The following is a 20846-nucleotide window of genomic DNA, read 5'->3' as shown; positions in this document are numbered from 1 at the left end:
AGAAGGAAGTCTAGTCCCCAGACCAGTTTATTACATCTGTTTTTCTCCACATGACCACATACCCAGTCATTTCATCCCCTAGTGGCTCTGAACTTCTGTATCATTGATATTTACATGGTTGAAGAGCAAAAAACAGCTAAATGAACTTCAGTAGTTCCTGCAGCATCACAAATCTGCGCTATGGGTGAGGAACGAAGGGTCCAGGACAAAAGGTCTGGCCAGCTGCCTCGTGCTTCTGTCACACTGGCAGCCTCCTGTCACTAATAGACTTCGATTCCTTTCCACATGTCAAATAAGAAACCTGAATTTAAGTAATGAAGACCACTCCGCAACTTCGTACTTTGAGGCTCCTCTTTCACTTTCCTGTTGTTCAGGCTGTTAGCCTCCAGGCTACCTCAGCACAGTTTCTAGCAGTCAAAGCAGAGATAAGGAATTAGAAAAATCAGAATGAAAACTTGGGCAACAACACTGTGACATTGCTGAACTAAGTGAGGATAGGTATGTTGAACTGAATCTTTTCCTACAGGGGCTACAGAACCTTCTTGATGGACAGACGTGTGCACACCCACACACATGCCTGCACACACATGCGCTTGTGTGAGGAGACACCCATGTTCCAAATTTGCCATCCCAACAGTGATGCTGTATTACTTGTTCCTTTTCAGTAGCCAAGACTGAGGACCAGAGTGTAAAGATGAGGCCTCACACTAGGCACTGAGCCCAGTTAAAGTAACAGAGCCTTACAGAATGCTGGGGAAACAAATGAAATTTAAAAATGTCTATTAAAAGTTCTTTACTGTGAAATAGAAACATGGTCTGCAGGGATTTTTCTGGATAAAATGGTCTCATTCCTTTTACAACACTTTGTTGCATTGGGAACTAGATGGCAAGTCCAAAGTATATACAGAGAAATTCTCATCACAATGGAAGCAATTTGCAGAAAAGAACTGTCAACATTTTCAGATATTGAACTGTAACAATGCAGGTGGCCAGAGCTGCAGGCCTGTGAAAGACTTCAGTCTTGAAATTCTTTGAGCTTGATGTTGACAAATGAGAGGAAATAGATGCTGTCATGAGTCTGTACCTCACTCCCAGGGATCGTCAGTCATGCCAAACTGCATTACTGTGGTCTTAGATGAGATCAGACTAAGAATAACTGTAAACTGATCCCCAGTCCCACAGACGAAAGACAGTTGCACTTAATGCTTTGTCTCGTGGTATTTTCATGCTCTGTTTTTGACTTGAGGTGCTGATGTAAAGGACCCATTGAATTAGCTGCACACTCTAAGGGTGGCTTCAGTGTAACACATTTGTTTGTAGTGCTCTGAATGGCACTCTGCAAAGCCACTGTGACTGAATGTAAGCAGTAACCTCACTCCATGATCCAACAAAAACCCCTTGGCAGCCACCTGAGCATCACTCCTAGGAAGAAGGCAAATAAGACAGCAATTATTTCCTGATACAATGAATTTCCCAGGGTTTGCCAGATTCTTGTAGGGAAGGCATTCAACCTTTCAAAAGTGATTCACACATTGAAAATGCTAGGGGATTAAACTACTGAGTGTAAATCTGCCTTTCTGCACCTGCCAGTATATCAATGTACTGTCTGCTATTCCACTGTAAAGCATAATCAGCAAGAAAAGCAATAATGGAAATTATCATCAGATCTGGGTGGGCTGTAATTTTGGTGGTTAGAAAGCATGACTTTACCAAGAAAAAGGCACATTTGCAAAATCTTTTTTTGCTAAGTTATAAATACTCAATTTTCAAGGTAGTTTCTGCAAGTGTTTCCAAGGGTTGCATCTACCACAATAATGACCAAATAAAGGGGTAAACATCCCTTTTCCCATTTGCCAGAGGGATGGGAGGGTAGGGCTTGAAAAAAGTAGCTGATGAGATAGAAGCCTGTCATTATTATATGTAGGCATTTATTGCATTATTGCAAATGTTAATTGAAGAATGAATAGGGTTTGGCCTTCCAGGTATCCACACCCACAGGCAAGCTGGGGCTCACTAGTCATTAGAGGGGCAATGTCTTACAGCATTTTAGATTGTAGTGTAGTGGTCTCAATGTTCTTCCTAATTGGAGAGATGCAGTCGGCTGCTGATGTTACCAGCTGGATTGTCCAGTCCTTGTACTTTTACCACATCAGGCTTCCCAAAGCAGAAGCTTCACGTGCCATGTGACCCCAAATGAGGACTCCATCCAGCTCCACACAGGTCTTACTTTTCATCTCCATACACCTGCATTTCAAGTCCTGTGTCCCTGCCGGCATGGTCAGTCTTGGCACTGTGCAGTGCACTGTGGAGGCAGCTTAAGTGGCTCAAGCCGTTGCTTCCCGCAGGGCATAAGCTACAGTTGCTCAATAAGACGCTAATAACCACCAACAGTAACTGCTGAAAGTGTGCCTCTTTAGCTGGGGTGCACGGGAGACATTTCGACATTTTTTGTCCCAGAGGACCTTTCCCAGCAAAAAACACTAAAGAGGCTGGGAGAAGGTACACACTGTGCTCTACAGCAGCAGTAGAACCTCCCTCGAAACCCAACAGCAAGAAGGAGATAATGTGCTCAAAGATAAACTTACCAGACTTATTTTGACTGTGTATCTCCTGACAGTCCTGGTTGCCAGGAATTAGTGAGGAACAAATTCAACCAATGTCACGTAGTTTTATCTCAGGCAGAGCTCCGTTTGGCTTTCTAGTCTTAACCTGATTGTGCTCTGTGCTCAGATACTTAATTCTTTCCTTTTCTCTTGCAAATAACTCTTTTTACCTTCAGGAACTGGTTAATATCCCAGGAATGTGGTTTATATTTTCTGCTAACAATGTCATTACCATTATTACAACTGCTGCTGCCATATGCCCGTGGGTCTTTTGAGGTACTGCCTGGATTTGTCACACTGCAACATACACTGGTTGGCAGTTTGTGGTTAAATATAGTTATGGTTTTATGCTACTTGTAGTACTCATATCAATTAATCAATTGTGAATGCTTGAAGCAGAATGCTAAAATCCTTGCCCAAAGTATCCTGTTGCCTGAATAGACTGTATTGGCATTAGCATTAAGAAGCCTGGTCTTGTAGGATGATGCCTAAACTCTTCCATAGCAGGACTGTAGTATGAAGCTGCATGCTGTTTCTTGGAGGGAGGACTCTTTCTCTCTCCTCTGGCACTGAACAGTAAATTGTTCTAAGGCTTTAGGAAAACCCTGGCATGCTTAAATACAGGGAGTCATAGAGGCACAATGGGTTAAATGTTTATTACACATTTCCAGCAGGGAAATCCAGGCTAGATATACATCACTGCTCCAGTCCTGGGTTCCTATAAAAAGACAATTCTGGGATGGTGAAAGTCAGGAGATAGATACAGATTTTGCTCTTCCTAGTACTCTGAGCAAGCAAAATGAAGAAACTCGGACACATGCCAAACAAGCAAGTCCCCCCTTCCCGTAACCCAAAGGAAAACCCTATCTGTCTAATATAATTCAGTGTTTATGAGTATTGTTTTCTTCCCCAGAGCATCTTTATGAGCCTCAACCTTTCCTTCTTCCCAAAGGAAGCTCTGCAAGCATGGCAGCAAGCTCTGCTGACCACCCAATGCCCTAATTCCTGCCACCTGGGCCCAGCCCATGCACACGCCTGTACTACTCCATTGGGCATGGGTCAGTCCTGGGACATGTTACCAGCACCAGCACCAGTCATAGCACAGTTCAGCACCCAAACCAACTGAAAACACTGATAGGGCCAATATAACAGGATTGCTTGTACCCTGTAGGTTAAACAGGTTTGGTTGTTTTGGGAAGTGGAGGGTGTGACCTGAAATGTATGTTGGTCTTTCTTTCCTTTCCTTTTGCCACCACAAAACCAACTTTTCTGCACACCAGGGTTGCTCCAGGTCATTTTTCTCTTCAGCGGTCCTGTCTGAATGGTGCGTTAGCAGCATGCTGTACCTGGCAATCTTCAGCAACTGTGGAAATCCTCCTTTCTCTTTAAGAGGGGAAAACTTGGTAATAAGTGTGGGGTTAGAAATGTAGCTCCTCCCCACAAGTAGGGGCATGAGTGCCAGTGCTCTTCCAGGGAGAAGTCCAAGCCCGGAGTAAAAGCATTCGGCACAGGGCTGCTGCTGGCTTTGTATTCTACTGTGCCTTAGCCTGGATATGCAAGAGGATTCAAATGGGTTTCTCATCTTCATATACTTTAAATCCTTATACCTAAGAGGCATAATAACGTAGGCAAGTGGCAGGCATGCAATTAAAGCTGAGCATGTGTTTCTGTCTGGAGACCAAACACTCTCACGTCTGGAGGTCCACCCCCTGCAACGGGCCTGTAGAGAGCAGGTTTCAGTTGTGATTCTGAAATGGCCAGCCAGGATTCTGAAAAGGGACCAGCCAGGATGAAGCAGAGCAGAGCCAAAAGGTACATGAAGAGCCTCCTGGAGCACCTCAGAGTAGTAACATGACAATGAGACTGTTCACCTGAGACACAGACTCAAGTCCTGCCACACCAGACATAGCCCAGGCTCCTGAGGGCAACAGAGGAGTGATCAGTGATCACCACCCATCGGGTGGGGTCTGTTCAGCCCTATTTTTGCTTAAATACCTACCACTGTTGCAAGCATTTGGATCTTAGGCACAGCTTGTTAAGGTGTGGTACAATCCTTGAGGAAGAATATTCTTTTTTCCCTACTTATCTTTGTTTCTGAGCCACAGAAAAGTTAGCTAGCAAGAAACTGGGGAGGAATGGCACCCAGGACAGTGTAGTGGCTGGGGCTCTTCCCTGACAAGTAGAGCCTAATGCTTCAAGTCCTTAACTACTTGGACAAGGACATCAGCCTCGGCCCATTTTTAGCCAAGCATGACTCTTTGCTTGCAGTCTTCTCCCCCGTATTGACCGATTTTCCAGTAGGAGGGGAGTGCCTAACACTATGTGTATGTAAATAAGGGTACATGCAACATCTAGAGTTTAGGTTTGTGTTCAGACTGACTCAGATCAGTCACTCACAACCAGCAAGGTGATCTAATCTTTGGATTCTGTTGGCTAGTCCAGCTCTCTCATCTGCTGCACCTCTGCTGGAGCCTCTGCCTGTCACAAAAAATACAGCAAAGTGATGGGAAACTGGTGCATTTTCCTTTATTGTTTTTAACTGCTTTTACACAAAAATAAAAACTTTCTGATTTTTTTAAACGTAGGTATTTTAAACTCATGATTTAATTCATTACAGTAAAGTTCAGTGAAAGGCAGACTTCTGTACATATTTAAATCAAATCAAGAAGAGGCAAAATAAAGCTGTGCCTTGGCTATGGCTGAGTACAGCTGCCATCCTGCCCTCTCTCGTGCCACACCACTGAAAAGGGTTTTACTGCAGGAGGTAGAGTTTGTTCCACACTTCTTATTCCCAGGCTCTCAATGCATTTGTAAACCAGAACATCTTCTTTTTGATTTTTGCACCCAATCTTGAAACCAGCCAATGCCCTACAAAGTGCTCAGCAGACATCTAGCACAAATAGTGCTATTATAACTGGCAAAGATGTAGTCTTGTGTTCAAGTGCATAAAGACTTTCATGGGTCTGGTGCTCCTTTGCAAGATTTTATTTTTGATTAATATATTATTAAATGGTTCAAAGACACAAACAAACAATTTCTATAAAGAGTAGCTAACAGTTACAAGAACAAACTTCTGTTTCCTTCGTGTTTGGCAGCAGATAGCAAGCTCTGTTGGGTCTTTTTTTTTGGGGGGGGGGTGCTTCCAGCAAGATGTTCATCTGAGAGCAGTGATCTGGGGTGCATTTCAGATGAGGATTTCGCATGCATGCATTCATCTCCAGTGGTTAAGCAAACATAACACCAGAATAGCAAGGCACAGTTTCTAAGCATGCCATGTGCCTTTTCACACACATCTTTGTACGGTGAGAGGCAGAGAGACAGCTTTCTCCTCACAGTGCCTGCTTTGGTTTTCATGCACTCCACTCAGCTATTCAACAGCATGTGGCACAAGCCAGGCAAGACAGGGACAAGGAACAATCATAAAACCTTTGGACAGCAAACACATTTACATTCCCTTAAACTCCATGTATACCTTAAAGGAAACCTGAGTGTAGGTTACTGATCAGCTGTACATCACTGCAGCTCTGCTCTGTAGTTCTGTGGGTTTCATGCTGTGCAAATTAGCATGCTCCAACCCAGAGCCTAGGTGTGCTCCAGGGGGAAGCACATGCCAGCCAAGCTGCATGGATAAGACTGCCAGATGTGGGTCCCTCCATGTGGGCCAGCAACGTGCTCCTTCAATGTCATGCTACAAAGCCAACCAAAACAACCAACCAACCAAATACCACCATGAAGGGCAATGATACAGCCCTCACATCATTTCAGGCTCTGAAATGCAAAAATATATTTTTAAAAACCATTATTGTTTAAGGCTACAGGGGCACCACATGGGGCCCCAAGGAGATCAAGGGGCACACGGTTGTCTGTGCCTCTGGGCTGCACGATTAAACAGCGGTCCCTGACCCTACTTTAAGTATTGGCACAACCTTAGGTAACAGTTTTCCTGGCAGAGGGAAAATCACACCACCGTCCTGCCTCCTTCCCTACCCACAGCTACCTCCTTCACTCTACAACAGGGTTTAACAGTCCCTTAGAAAAGTTATTCTCCGCTGACTGGGGATTACCTGAGAACCCTGTGGGGTTTTTGGCTCTTTCACATTTTAGTGGGCATTTCTGTTTGCATTAGCAGCTTTATGAATGCACCAAACACGCCCCAGTTATCAGTCTGTGGAGCATTTAGAGAGACACAATTGCCTCAGCATAGCTGAGCTGCCTTGTTTCTGGGCATGTGCTGCCAAGGATCAGGAGGGCTATGAATCATTCACTGTAGCCAGTGAACAAACAGGGATATCTTTTTGCAGCAGCAGAGCATAAAAAATAGGTAGATGAGGTAAAACAGTGTTCCTATTTACAATATGAATGATGCATAAATGAAAGGCAATCACATAACACCATTGGTGGTCTTCTTGTTCCTAGCTAGGTACTGGTTTAGCGTCAAAAGAAATAGCAGTCTGTTGTGGAGAATGCCAGTGTCTCTGAACTGAGTTTTTTAACCACTGCAGCAGAAAAGCTGCTATTGTTGGGACTCCACACAAGCTGTTCAGCCCTCTGCATCTTCTGTGTAGTACCATGATGATGGAAGATGCAAGCAATAATTTGACACCCCAAGCGCACCATCACAGTGAGGGCATGCAGACAGCCAGCACAATGGTATAACTCATTCCTTGTCCATCCTTTTCTCCTCCTGGCCAAAGTGAGCAGGGGTCAAGCACCAATTGGCTGTGAGGCCAAGTGCTGGAGCCTGAGCGAATCAGGATGCACCAGGGCACAGGACATGGAAGCACGCAGCCCTTCCACAGCCATGCTGGAATCAGGTTTTGTTCTGTGCAAGCAGATTGCAAGAAGAGGTTTCTTTCTAGGACCAGCTAGATGAGCATGAAGACAGTGCACACCCTGTGTATATGCGTGCACACAGCCACAGGTGCTTGTATGTACATACACCTGCACCACAGGATACTGTGTCAGGATGTGCTGCTCTGCTATGGGAAGGTAACAGACCCTGCTGGTAGGATTCTCTCTTCTGAGGTAGCTGCCTACTGCCATCTCATCTTTCAACTCAAAATGGCTATTTTTTGTTGCAGACAGTATCCAATTAGTTCTTATCTTCTTATGGCCTGAATTCAGTTGTACAGTTGCATTCCAGCTGTTAAGACGCCTCAGGTTTTGCATAGTACTCCTTAGCTCAGTAAATAAGCATTGTACAAGGAATATTGCTGAGGCATATTCATTGACATTGCTTGCAGGAGAAGCAGCATTTAGTAGATACAGGGTTCAGGCAATGAAGCCTTTTGTAAATGCTCTCCCTCTGAGTTTGAATACTGTCTGCATATACCAAAAAGGCAGAGCCCCATTTCTCTTTCTTTGTCTATTTTTGGTTTTCAAGTAAAATCAATTCTAGATATCAAGTAAATTTCCAACAGAGAAGAAATGTATAAGATTTTCCTTGGAGATCCCAAAGAATATGCTGTGTTTGGATTAAATAAGCAAGAAGCAGGTCCAAATCCTTAAGTGCTAGGAAGTCTGGAAACTTCTCTGACTTCTATGGAGCTCTGTTTCATGCTGCTCAGCATCCTTTCCTTTCAGATTCTGGAGGGCTGTTAAGATGTTCCAGGCTCCTAGTTTAATGCAAAGTCTCTCATTGCACTCCAAAGCAAATGAAAACCAGGCATCATTTTTCCAAACATTTTCCTCCAGCAAGAAGGTGTGATAAAGAATTTCCGTTTTCTGATTTGTGCTCTATTTTAGTGTAGCACCTATTAAAAATACCTTGCCTATGATGTTATGGATAGAAGACTGTAAAGGGAAAAAATCTTCTGGGTGTGAAGATACAATGGCTATGCACTCTGTGAGTTATGTTATCCTACATTCAGTTTACATACATAAGGAGCACTAGCTTATTTCTTATTAAATTAACTGTACTTGAGTCTATGGTAATTATTCCCCTTGAATTTCTGGTATCAAAAGCTTGCTTCAGGCTTTTGACATTTTAATGCATATAAATCAATATAATCACTCATGCCTTGTGCAGAATTTTCCCTCCAGCTAACGCTCAAAAGAACCATACACACTCTCTGCAGCTAATGTCCTCTCTCCTTGAAATGTAACTGCCCCCCTCATGGCAGTCTGGAGCAGCGTTTCTGTGCCAAGCTCTTGCAGGGGAATGGAAAAAAGGAATAATTTCTAAATTGGCAAAGGGAATCGGCCAGACAGAATGCAATTGCCCACGTTGCAATTTGGCTTTTGTTCACAGATACATATGACTCTCTTTGGCCTGACTTCAAAGCTAAGCCCACAAATTCAGTGCAAATTCTAGTTGCTCAGCCTGCCTGAAAATCTGGACATCACTGAATGCAAATGGCCAGGACTTGCTTTGTAACCAAGCATTGAAAAGACACTGACAGTAGGCTCAGGATTGAGGTGACAGGCTCATATGAAGAACTATCACTATCACCACCACCATATTCTATAACATCAGGGAGATCCTGGAAGGCCTCTGCTAACCAGGACCCTAATTCTTAACAAGTAAGACCACAGTGTGAAGCTTTTGTGGTCTGAAAGCTTGGGGGAAAGAGACTAAATAAACCCTTTTGAAAGCCAGGAACTTGAACAAGGCAAGATGAGAAATGTACATGTTTCCTCAGTTTCTTGCAAATAATGAACACTGTGATGTTTTGTAATGTGACTGTGATGTTATAATGTGACTGTGATGTGTCGTAATGTGACTGTTATAGCTTTCAGTAGGGAACAGTGCAAAAACCCAGCTTAACGGTATCCAGCTCTAGAGTGGCTAGGCAGATTCCAAGTCCTGCTGCTTCTCCTCCGTTCTACGGCACTCCGGATTGTCTGGAGGAGCAGGTCTTTATTATTGAGGATGTTGTATGTGCTCAGGTTCACAAGCTTGTCAAAGTTTTCAGAGGAGTAGATTAGCCTAATGAGGTAATAGGGTGAGCAGTTGTTCTCCAGATTCACTTTGCCTTCTTCCATCTCTGAGAGAGAGCGCTTTACCCCTGCAGAGAAAGACAAAAGCCACCACAGTGAGATGAATCTGGAGCACAAAACACATGGTGTTGGAGGGTACTGATCTACTTGGCAGGACCTGCTGTTAAAAACAGCCTCCAGGAAAGACTGCACCCCTCCACGGCTTGGAAGAGCCATTCCTGGTCAGCTTTTCCAGCTGCTCTTCCTTGCCCCTCCTGCTAAAGCTCAGACCTGGAAATCTCTCAGCAGGGCTGGCAGGAATCGTTACCTTCCCCCTTGTCCTGCCGCTGCAGACAGTCATTCCCAGACAGTCATTCCTGGGCAGCATGCCCCTGGGTCCAGATCCTTTCCCAAACCCCGTAAGTCTAACTCTCAGACAATCCGCACACCTGGAATACATGTTGGATATTGCCAATATCCACCCCCTCTGTTAGGTCAATCTTTTTACTTAAAAAGACACCCTAATTACATCCACCAGGGACTTCAGACTCTGATTTATGCTTCTACAAGATGTTTAGAGTACATTTTTTGTTTGTCTCTTTGCAGTCTGAAACAAATATGCCCAAATCACAAATGTATTGTGAATAAGTGTCAGCGGGGCTGCAAAGAGACTGCTGAGATATTCCTTATGATGTCTACCAGAACTGCATGAAAATGACACATGAATTTTGCTTGAGACATAGCAGGTTTTAGTCTAACCTGGTACTTTCTGGACACTATGATCTGAGGGTGCTGGGCACAGGCTGCAACCTGAAGTTGCTGTATTAGAAATGCCCAAGGTTCGCTTTCATTGAGCCTCTCAATATTCAGACTATTGTCTGTGCTATCCACATCCAGATACAACTGCACCTGCCTCAAGCACACAAAATCACAATCTATAATTGCATTGTGAATAGGCACTTCACAAGCTGATTCTGTTTTCTAGAGTTTAAACAGTTAAAAGCAAGATAAATAAGTACCCGCATTCCACAAGGTGTCTCTCAGCCATCTAGAAATGAAAAGCTCCACTGTTAAACTTGAAATCCACACAAGCACATTGCCAAGGACCTCCCTCCCCAACCACCCACATCAGTTGCAGGCTGTCAGCTTGGCTGATGAATCAGCGGCTGCTCAGAGACATGCAGGTAAGTGTCATAGCTCATGAATTTGGGCCTGGAGTGCTGAGAAGCTGCAGCAGCTGCTGCAGCTGCTTTGCTCTACATAATCTCACCTATCTTTCATTCAGAGACAATGTAAAACAGCCTTTTAACCTGCTAGTCACTGCTCAATGGACGTATCTCACTGTGTATTGCCATTTGAACCATCTCCAGCCTCTACTGAACAAGCCTAGTTCCCTCTTCTGGGTACCTCCTCTGTTCATCCGCAGTTTCTAAATGTGATTTTATTGGTGTATCTCTTACTGCATGTGATCTCTGAGCATTGGTGAACTTCACAGCAGAAAAGGAGCTTTATGTAATCTGCTTTCCTGTTTATAACCTTCCCCAAATTTTCCCTCAGAGCCATCCATTTTGCAGTGGTCCCACCTAGTACCACAATGTAATTTGGGGTAAAGCTGGAAGGAGAGCGAATGCTCTGTCTGGTGTGTTGAGCAAGGGAAGGCAGAAGTTCCCCATGGCCTGGTAACTCAAAAGGTGGTGTGTGAGATACTTCAAGGTTTGTTGCTGTAAGAGCTCCAGCACGGTGAAAGGACTCGGGTTAAGGAAGTCAGAAAGCAGAAGCAACAAGAAGATACTGCCTGTTTGATTTTTGCAGAGTATCCCACAAGCTGTTGGAAAACCTAGTCTATGCTGATGCTCTCTTGTTCTAACATGGTCTTTGCTGCTTCGCGCCTGCATGCAAAGACAACACCTGAGGGCAAAACCTCCTGCCCAGAGCCTGCTGAACACACAGAACCGACCCAACTGCATGAGAGTATGGGAGAAGAAACTAGTGCCCAGCCTGCTTGCTTACTGCTAGGTCTTAAATTGATAGGGGGAGAGTGAAGGAAGAAGCAGTTGGCAGATGTTCCCAGTTTCTTCTAGATCGAGGAGGAATTCTGGCCCTACCTTTTCCCCAACATCTTACCATCGTAAGTGCTGCCTTCACCAGTATGCTTTGTAGTGTGAGTTGTGGCTTAAAGCCTTGTTCTGTCCTCTGTCTCACTCAACATCACAGAGCCTGCTGTGGTTTGCTAACCTGCCTCTTGAGCAGTACGTAGAGGCTTATCAGAGGAGACATGGACCTGACTCAGCTATCTTTGTTGCATCGTGGTTTACCGGATGAGAGATACGGTTTCATTCTGTGAATGGGGAATGTAATCCCAGTTGTGGTGGGAAGATTAACATGACTAGGTTAACAGGAAGAGTTGACACCTCCTCCTCTGCTGTGGTGGCAACTCATGTACTTTGAGCTGAATGTAGTAACCAAAGCTTGTCCTGACAGATGAATGGGCATGCTCCTTCATGGCCCAATGGAACAGGCAAACAGACTCGCATGACCGTGATGGGTAGAAGACAGAATGGTCTCAGTCACACAAAGGTGGTGCCCTTGCTTAGAATTCCTGGGACAAAGGACAACTAAGATCCATGCTGTGGAAAGACAAATGGCCTGAACTCAACTAGAAAGTATAGTTTTGCTGACTGAACTTACCAGGCTCCTTGAATTCCTTAAAGGTGTCATTCACCAGGGGGAAATGGATTACTATGGGTGCTCTGGGGTCCTCTGCATCCGAAAACACGTAACATTCCTTTGGGTTCATCTCTTCTTCTTTACTTATCTCCACTTTGGGGAATGGGATTTTTTGTATCTTGCAATATTTGTATGTCATCTCTAATTGCTGTGGACACAGAATGTCATTGTCTTAAAGATAACACTAAAACAAGAATCAGGTTTACTGAGGTATTACAGAAATACTACTACAACTTCATTTAGTCCCTAAAATCACTCTGTAATGAATGTGTAGTATGAAGTAGCCACAGTACAACCTTACATTCTGCCACCACTCGCCACGTGTCAGAAGATGCTTATTATCACCCTGTAATGCTTTTTACAGCTACAAGGAATGACCAAAAGCCATGCTTACAATTCGTCATGAGGACAGAGCAACAGAGATCAAGGTCATATGTCCAGCAACTAATTGTTACTGCATTCCCTGAGGATGCTAGGAAGTATATGCTGCAATCCACTACAGAGAAAAGAGCCTAACAGTTTCCATAGTTCTAGAAAGGAAGGAAGTTTCTTTCCTCCTCCGAGATATGGTGACTGTTTTGCTGTTGACTATATGATCAAGATTTAGAGAGCCACTTTCTTAAAAGTCTGAATAACACACAGAGAGTTTTACCAGGACTGCAAGGAACAAAGCATGTTACTCTTCTCACCTTGAACACATTCCCCAAGCCATAATCAAGTGAGATAATGACATCTACATTCCTCTCTGGCTTAAAAAGTGCTGCACCACTGGTGTTGATGAAATAGCCAACATCTATCAGGCAAAGGTATTTCTGCAGCGGTGTCAGGTTGTTAGGGAAAGCATCCAGCACAGAGTCTGAAAAACATTTTTAATACAGTTAGGGGTGCATTGGTAGGAAAGGAGGAGTCAGTAAATCTGTCTGTGCTAAGGGCAGCCCCTTGGTTGCCCTCAAAACCAGGCTCACCTCCCTCCATAAGGCAAGCCCACAAACGTGGCCCCAGGAGCACGCCCTCCAAACTGCACGTCTGAGCACATCTGGCCTGTTACCACACTCCCCCAGCACACTCACTGTGAGGCAGCCAGGCACGCAGGTGAGACACAGGCTCCGCTGGCCTCACCACTGCTCTGGGGAGCAATTTCTCACAGAATACAGAATGTGGCCGATTTTATTTTTTTCCCCTAAGAACTGGGAAAAACAATGCAAACAACACAAACAGTTTCACAGTGCAGCAACAGATCTGACAAACACAGTACCTTACTACAGTTTGCATTGCTCTTCTTTTGCTTTTGTATTCTTAGGATTAGACTTCTCTCCCAGGGTGAAATATCTGACTTCAACCTGCTTTCATATAAATTATCTTAGCCATGCTGGAAAAACATACCACATCGTGCACACAGCATCCCCCACCAACAGCTTAAAATATTGCTTGAGTTGATTAAACCTCACATTAACACCAAAAGAAGACAAAAGGGAATTATACCAACTGGTAAGTTGAGATCTAAAGCCAGTTTCTAATAGCTGGACTGCTATTCCTCTGCTAGCAACCCCACCAGTCTGCCCTGTAGACACCGAGTCCACTATTGTTCCCCCGGTACCATTTCTAGTCCCATGGAATATGGAACATTTTGCCATGGTTTTAAGTATCAAAATAGTGGTTTAAAAGTGTTCCTTAAGTTCACAAAATGAGGTATCAGAGCACAGAGCAGACCCCTTAAGCCTTAAATCATTTGTGCTTAGGTATTTTAAGAAACTGTTGATCACAGGAATACTGCAGATAAATTCCAGCATTTCACTCCTTTTGATCTCTCTGCTTCATTGGTCTCATTCATGTTGATTTAAACCATGCAGAATAACTCTTGTTCCAGGGCCTAGAATGTTCGACAGCAGCTTGAAGTAATAACTCATATTTTTTCCATTTCCCCACTGTCAGGTCTTCACAAAATTATTTGCTTATTTTAGCATTCATGGCTGCTGGGAATTCACAGATTCTGCTGTAATGAAAGACATTTGCTTGCAGTCCCTCACAGAAGAAACAGAGCGTACTTTGCACTTTTATTTGGCTTGGTGAATAGTTTTAGTTGAAATTCCATTACCCCCATTTTCTTATCATGGAGGTGGAACTGTGAAGCATTTACTCATGGCTGGATATATGAGTTAGAAGTAGACATTTCCTTGGGAAAGCCTCTTCTTCCATCCCTCACCCAAAAAGGGACTTTAAATAAGTCCTGCCTCAGGAATTCCCTTGAAAGCATGAACCCGCCTGTAAATGCATTACACTAATTCCAGGCTGTGAGTTCTCAAATTTCTCACCATGAAAAATAGCCTTTTCACATGGCATCTAAAGTCTTGTTTTAATCTGTCAGATAACCTGAGCTGCGGGGAAGCTTTAAAGCACAGCTGTATTCTGGAGACTTCACCTAACATGAGACTGTAATTTCTATTCACTGAGCTGGCATCTCCTCCTGCTTCTAGAGATCCATACTTGGTTTTAGCTTGGTCTGATGCAGGCAGTCAAAAGACAATACAAAATCTGCTGATTTTTCCAACTCCAGACTTTCAGTTTCCCTTTTCCCACCCCAGACTTCATGATTTTCACCTATTTTACTCTATTTGTAAAATATCTAACCTGAAGTAGGCTTTAGTGTCCCTATGATCTCTTCCTCCAAATCCTCCTTGAAATCTGCTTCTACCCATTTGCCTTTACAAAATTGTTAGTCAAAAAAATGTAAGGAAAATGATTTTTTAAACATTTACTGACTGTCAATTTTATCCTCCCTCCACCTTCTTAAGATACTCACTTGCTCCTTCTCTCACCCACCCTTCTTATGCTACTTGCTTTTTCCTCTCACTTGTTTTCTTAAAGCAGACTCTTTAGAACACAGACTTTTTGCTTACTGAACATTTTAAAACCACTTCTTAGCACACTGCAAGCTCTGCCTTCACTTGCAAAAAAGCTCCACCATCTCTTGCCATTGTCAGCCAACCACGTAGCAGTGGCAGCCAGGGGCAAAAGGTGTTGTAACTTGCACGAAACTTGCATGAAACGGGGGAGAGAAAACACAAGTTGCCAAAGAGAAGGACTCAGAGGAGGCAGAGAACACACCTTGATAATGTTAATCTAGGGGGGTCCTCCCACACTGCTACCTGCTCATGGAATAAATGGGGATGCTGAGATTACAGGATGGTTTCTGATGCACAAAGCCTCAGCTCCATCAGCCTGCTATCATTTCATAGATTGTTCCATAGATTCTGAGGTAAAACTGTCATGACTGTTTACTTTGTCTGCCCACAGAACACAGGCCATAGGAAATTGCTGTTTCATTTATACATCAAGTCTATGCATTCCGTTTGTTTAATATATACAGTCTAAACCTACACGGCTTTAACTTGCTGTTGTTGGATCTTGGTATTTCTGTTTCTGCAGAACTAGAGAGGTGTCTGGATGGATAAATGACCCAGCAGTAACACCACATATATGGGCAACCACATGCTTGCAACCAGTCCTTTCCTTCATAAGATCCACATAATAACCTGCTATTTTATGCTTCCGGTGTTACCTTTGTTTCTTGACCTCAAAAGGCTCTACCCTTTCTGAGTCCTTTGACATCTAAGCAGTGACAAACTTCCTGTAGAAGAGCATGCTTTGGCACAAATTACAGATACCTTCAGGAGGTGAAAGAGTGGCCCATGGACTAGTTTATTTTAACCTGTTACCCTGAAAAAACAGACACCATGAACATAGTTCCACCTCAACAGATTTCCAAACCCTGAGAAAATATATCTAAATGTGAGATTTCCAAAATCTAAATAAAAGAAAAGAAAAATCTGAGATGTTACCTGCACACTGCAGCTAACTCTTTGTTGCAGTTACCTTTCCATTCAATAAACTTTTTCTGGTGGATATAATCCTTATGAAATTCTAAGCCTCTCAGGAAGTTATGAGACTTCCCCAGAAGTGGACGCTTGGTCATAATGTCCTGAAACATCTCATACAGCTTCCCTGACAAACAAGAAGGAGGCTCGATGACAGTGATGTCTTCCTCAGGGGAATGTTTTTCTGAAATAGAGAAGGAACTGTGAGAAAAAAACATTGCAATCTGTTCTGCCAGGCACCTTTACTGGCTACTGCCCCTGTTGTCTTCCTGTGGGTCCCTCCCCTCCCTGTTTCCTTCAGTTTGCTTGAAAACATATGCAGATGACCAATCCCTTTTAAACAAAGGGGTACCTGGTTTGCTTTAAAGCAAGCACAGCTTTTGTCTTTCATTCTCAAATGACACACTGGCTTTGTACTTTTGCCTACAAGTAAAAGCCACCCTTCTCATTTGCAGTCATCGGAGCAGTCATTTAGTAGACCATAAGCAAATTCTAAATGGAAAACATTTGTAAGTAGCATGAAGTATGGGTATAAAATAAAGTAAAATAAAATAAATAAAATAAAATAAAGTAATGAAAACCATCACATAGTGATTCTGATACACATGAAAATCATGCTGGAAGATCCACAGAGAGGCAACACAAAATGCAGCAGTTTAGGGAGAACATGTGAGAGGTTATTCACAAACAGTAGCAATAGTGTATCTTTCTTAATCCTCCCCTGAATAGGAAGCACTATCTGGTCAAAAACAAATACTGATTTTGAAACTCTTTCTTACCTGTATCTACCATATCTTTGGCCCATCTTTCCCAGAATTCATTTGAATTTGAGGACCAGTACAAGCCATCCAGCAAATTCCTAGTAAAGATGTTTGTCCAAAGACCTGCAAGTCAAATCACATGGGAAAAATACTGCACCACCACATTAACTACTGACTATTACAAGTATCCATATTATTAGATACAAGCTACATATTATTGGCTCACGTGAAGTGACCCTGTTGTGACACAGACCATCCACTGTATAGTACAGAGTAACAAAATAAGAGGTATCAGTCACCCAAATGATGTTTTAGAGTGTTAACAGTGCACTTGTGGAAGACAACAGGCTTTAAAAGCGTGTAGAAGACGTATAAGCATAAAGCCCTCCTTAAACAGATTTCTTGTTTAAATTGATCTAAGACCCATTTTTTCCTTTCAGGCATGTTTTGTTTCTGTAGAGTTCAACTGGTCCAGGATCAAAATAGAATTGGCTCCATATGTAAGTCTGCTTTTGGAAAAGAAAGAGCTATCCTTTGTCATTAAGCCCCATGCCAGATACTCACATGAGGAACAAATACAATCATCTCCAGCAGACTTCGCAGTGAGAGAAATACAGTTTTTGTCTCCACTAGATCCTTGGTTTTGGTATCAAAAGCTAAAATTCTGACAAGGATTTCAAATCTGCCTGGGCAGATGGATTCCTCTGACTTTTCTCCTTTTCTTCACCTTTACAGGCAGAACAGCTAGTCAAAGCAGTTGTTCGAGGTTAAAAGGACTTCCTCCATCCTTATGGGTAGGGAAGATTAGTGATACCATTCTCAACCCACAAAGCTCTCCTGGTTCTCACTTTTGTGGGTTGTTCTACATGTTCATGTTCTACGTGAGTTATATTTTATTTTCAGTTCCTTCCAATTCTACCCCAGCAACACATTGTCTAGAAATTAAGTTGAACAGTTGGTGACTTCTCAGGGAAGAAAGGCTTATTATTTTCTCAACTCGCCTTCTCCGTCTTTTTGTTTGGTCAGAAAATGGGAAGGGGAACCATGCTGCAACTTTCTCAAATCTGCCCAGGTTAAAAGGGATGTCAAGAGGAAAGAAGATTTACAACAAGCAGAAGTGTACAAACAGGATAAAAAGACCCTTGAATCAAGACCTAGTGAAGACTTGCTGGCAAGGAGTTTTGTATACAGACCAGTGGCTAGCTAGTACCACGCTTTCTACCATGTTGTGATTAACTATACTGCACTACTAGGTCACCTTCCAGATAGCAGATCCGAGATTCTGGCAGCTTCTTCACTCGCCTTCCCATGAAGAATTCACTGTCAAAGTATTCTGAAGGAATGGAGGCTCCATATTTTGGTATGGCCACCTCATAAGGAGAAAACTCTGCCCACTCTACAAAAGAATTGACACACAGCATGTTTAATGTAGTAGAAGTAAGAAAACAAAACTTTCCCCTGTGGATAAAGCTATCCATGGGCTCCATAGATCTTGGTTGTCTCAGCAGCTCTTGTTTCAGTAGCTTTGTATTGCAAACTACACTGTCTAGTTTCATACAAAACTGAGAGACGATTTGCATACAAAAGGAACTAGCTTTTTCAACTCAGAATGAGTCTAACAGTAGCTTCAAAAGCTTAGATATATATTCCTATATAAAGATTCTGGGATCCTACTTGCTCTCTAAATGAAGAGCATCAAATGTACAACATGCAAGTGTGATCCAGCTTGCAAGGAATGACTGGCATTAAACCTCTACTAACCCAAACTTGTCAGCCTACATGATATAATAAAACAGCCTGAAGACACATCAGCTCCAAACTAGAAAGTATCACAGTGTGGGTATGGCCATGCGCTTTCCTGACTCATGCTGTCTTGTTCAGGTATTGCAGTAGAACAGTAGCTATAAACCAAACCAAATGTAAGTACTAGCTGTTTTTTTTTCTTTCCAGTATCCGCTCATTTTAATATCTTTTGTTGAATGTACCCTGTGTCCATTTAATGGGTGTCATATCACACCCATTATAGGAATCATACTCCACTCCGTTTTCATACTTTCATCAGTGTAATATTTAGGGCAGTGGCAATAATATTTCACAGCACCTCTAAAAACTAAGGAACCATCAAACCCATTTTATAGGTGTGGATCTGAGGCAGAAAAAGATCGCATGATTTGCTCACACTTGCTCACAATGTCTATGGCAAAACTAGAACTCTTCAGAAATGCCCTGTTTGTGCCTGAGGATGTCATACAGCAGACCTGCTCTTTCTAATCAACATCCAGCAGTTTGCAAAAAAGACATTTTATTAAAAGATGAATACCGAGCCAGGGCAAGCAACAGATGTATTCCCCTTTTATTCTACACCCACACAACACCTTCCTCCAAATTCTCCTTTGTCCCTCAGAGCCAGAAGAAATTCTAGGAATACTTACCTCTAAATCTGAATGTACTGAACTTTTCCTCTTTCACATTGAGGACTGAATAGAAAGGCAATGGGTTTTGTCCATGCTCCAATGCCTTGCGCTGGTCTGTGAGTTTGTACTTTCTTGGCTAATCAAAGAGATAGAAAAAATCACAGTAAACCTCTGGAAGAGCACAAGGCAAAAACCATTGACATGATCTATCTGAGTCTAGAGAGATAACAAATGTTTTAAAACCCAGAGGAATCTGTGAGTCACATTTTTATGAGAGACCTCTTCCTTCATATTCCTGCACTTTCTTTCCAGTTGCTTTTTTGATCCCTAGTAACTTCTTAATTAACATCAAAGTGCCTTGATTGCCTTCATCCCCCAGATCTTTCCTAAGGCTGAGACTAATGTTCACATGAGGACAGATTACTCTAGCTCTTAAGTGTCCAAATAAAAGCAGACTTCAAAAGACCTGACTTTTCAGAGGGGGATTGCTCAGTTATTTCTGCAAGTTTTCCTACTGAAGTTGCTAGCTGTTGGGCACCCTTAGCACAGAGGCACCTTCAAACCATTAGCTACCCTGGAAAATCCTGACTACAAGATCCTTTGTCATTGTTTACAAATCACATTGGGATTCACTTTGGATTTGTTCCACACATTACGTCATGCCCTCAAAATGTAAAGCTCTAAAGAAAATTAGTGGATATTTCCCAAATGTGTGGCAGGACCGTGCACATACCCGTTCATGTAAGAACATTTCCTGAGCAAGGGACCACAGAGTTGTGAAAGATGACACATGTCCTGCTTTTGCTCTTTCAGCAAGTTCCTTGTGATAATACTTCAGATGCTCTATAGACATAAGGTTGAGCTTGCATTTTGTCACTTGTTCTTTTACTGCCTTAAGTGGTCCCTCTAGAGACTTCTGTGACCAGTCAGCATGTTCATACAGGTCTGCTAGGGTCCTAAAGAATAGAAATGTGAGAAAATAATCCATGTATCTGGATAGTTCTGGAAAATTACTATATCGACCCAACGACTTTCATCGAAGAAGAGAACTGACAAGCCTAAACTAAAGTTATAATTGAGAGCCAACAGTAGTAGCTTTAGCAGGGAATTACGTTCACTTGTTAACAATCTAAGACCTTGAAAGAGATATGTCTCTCACTGTGTAGAAATATAGTCTGAGAGTCATTCCAAATACAAATCTCATTTGCTATACACACCATGTCGAGCCAGAAGCCCCAGTGACGTAGGTAACACAGTCCAACAGATTTAGCTTCTGGAGAGCTAAGAGGTGGCCAAACATAGCTGACATTGCTCTGAGGCCTCCGCCTGTTGCCATAACAGCTATTACTGGGACCTGTTCAAAACATAAGTATTATCTTCAAAAAGTTACTCATTTGCCTACTTGGACAAGTCTAATTACAGCTCTTTTAATTTCCTCAGGACACTTCTTTGGAGGACAACGAAATTAACCTCCAGACACTCAATGGGTACCCTTAACCCCAAAGCTTGGATGAGTTTGGATGATTTTGAGTATGCAGTGATTTAAAC

The 20846-nt window shown here is 42.8% G+C and overlaps 1 protein-coding gene across 1 annotated transcript in view; it reads right to left on the bottom strand.

Annotated features, from left to right (window-relative positions):
• Positions 1 to 5274: 5274 nt before the first annotated feature.
• LOC115606022 (cytosolic phospholipase A2 beta-like) overlaps positions 5275 to 20846 on the bottom strand; it is a 33914-nt gene continuing 18342 nt past the window's right edge. Inside the window, exons 13-21 of the mRNA XM_030481251.1 lie at positions 20516 to 20652; positions 20032 to 20254; positions 19317 to 19434; positions 18143 to 18280; positions 16903 to 17007; positions 16122 to 16307; positions 12938 to 13104; positions 12210 to 12396; positions 5275 to 9610 (exon numbers count right to left, since the gene is read on the bottom strand). Coding sequence (XP_030337111.1) covers positions 9366 to 9610; positions 12210 to 12396; positions 12938 to 13104; positions 16122 to 16307; positions 16903 to 17007; positions 18143 to 18280; positions 19317 to 19434; positions 20032 to 20254; positions 20516 to 20652 — 1506 coding nt within the window. The 3' untranslated portion in view covers positions 5275 to 9365. The remainder of the gene's footprint in view (positions 9611 to 12209; positions 12397 to 12937; positions 13105 to 16121; positions 16308 to 16902; positions 17008 to 18142; positions 18281 to 19316; positions 19435 to 20031; positions 20255 to 20515; positions 20653 to 20846) is intronic.

Source organism: Strigops habroptila, chromosome 4 (assembly GCF_004027225.2).
Source record: "Strigops habroptila isolate Jane chromosome 4, bStrHab1.2.pri, whole genome shotgun sequence".
In the NCBI taxonomy this organism is placed as follows: domain Eukaryota; kingdom Metazoa; phylum Chordata; class Aves; order Psittaciformes; family Psittacidae; genus Strigops; species Strigops habroptila.
This window is presented reverse-complemented; position numbering and strand designations above follow the sequence as displayed.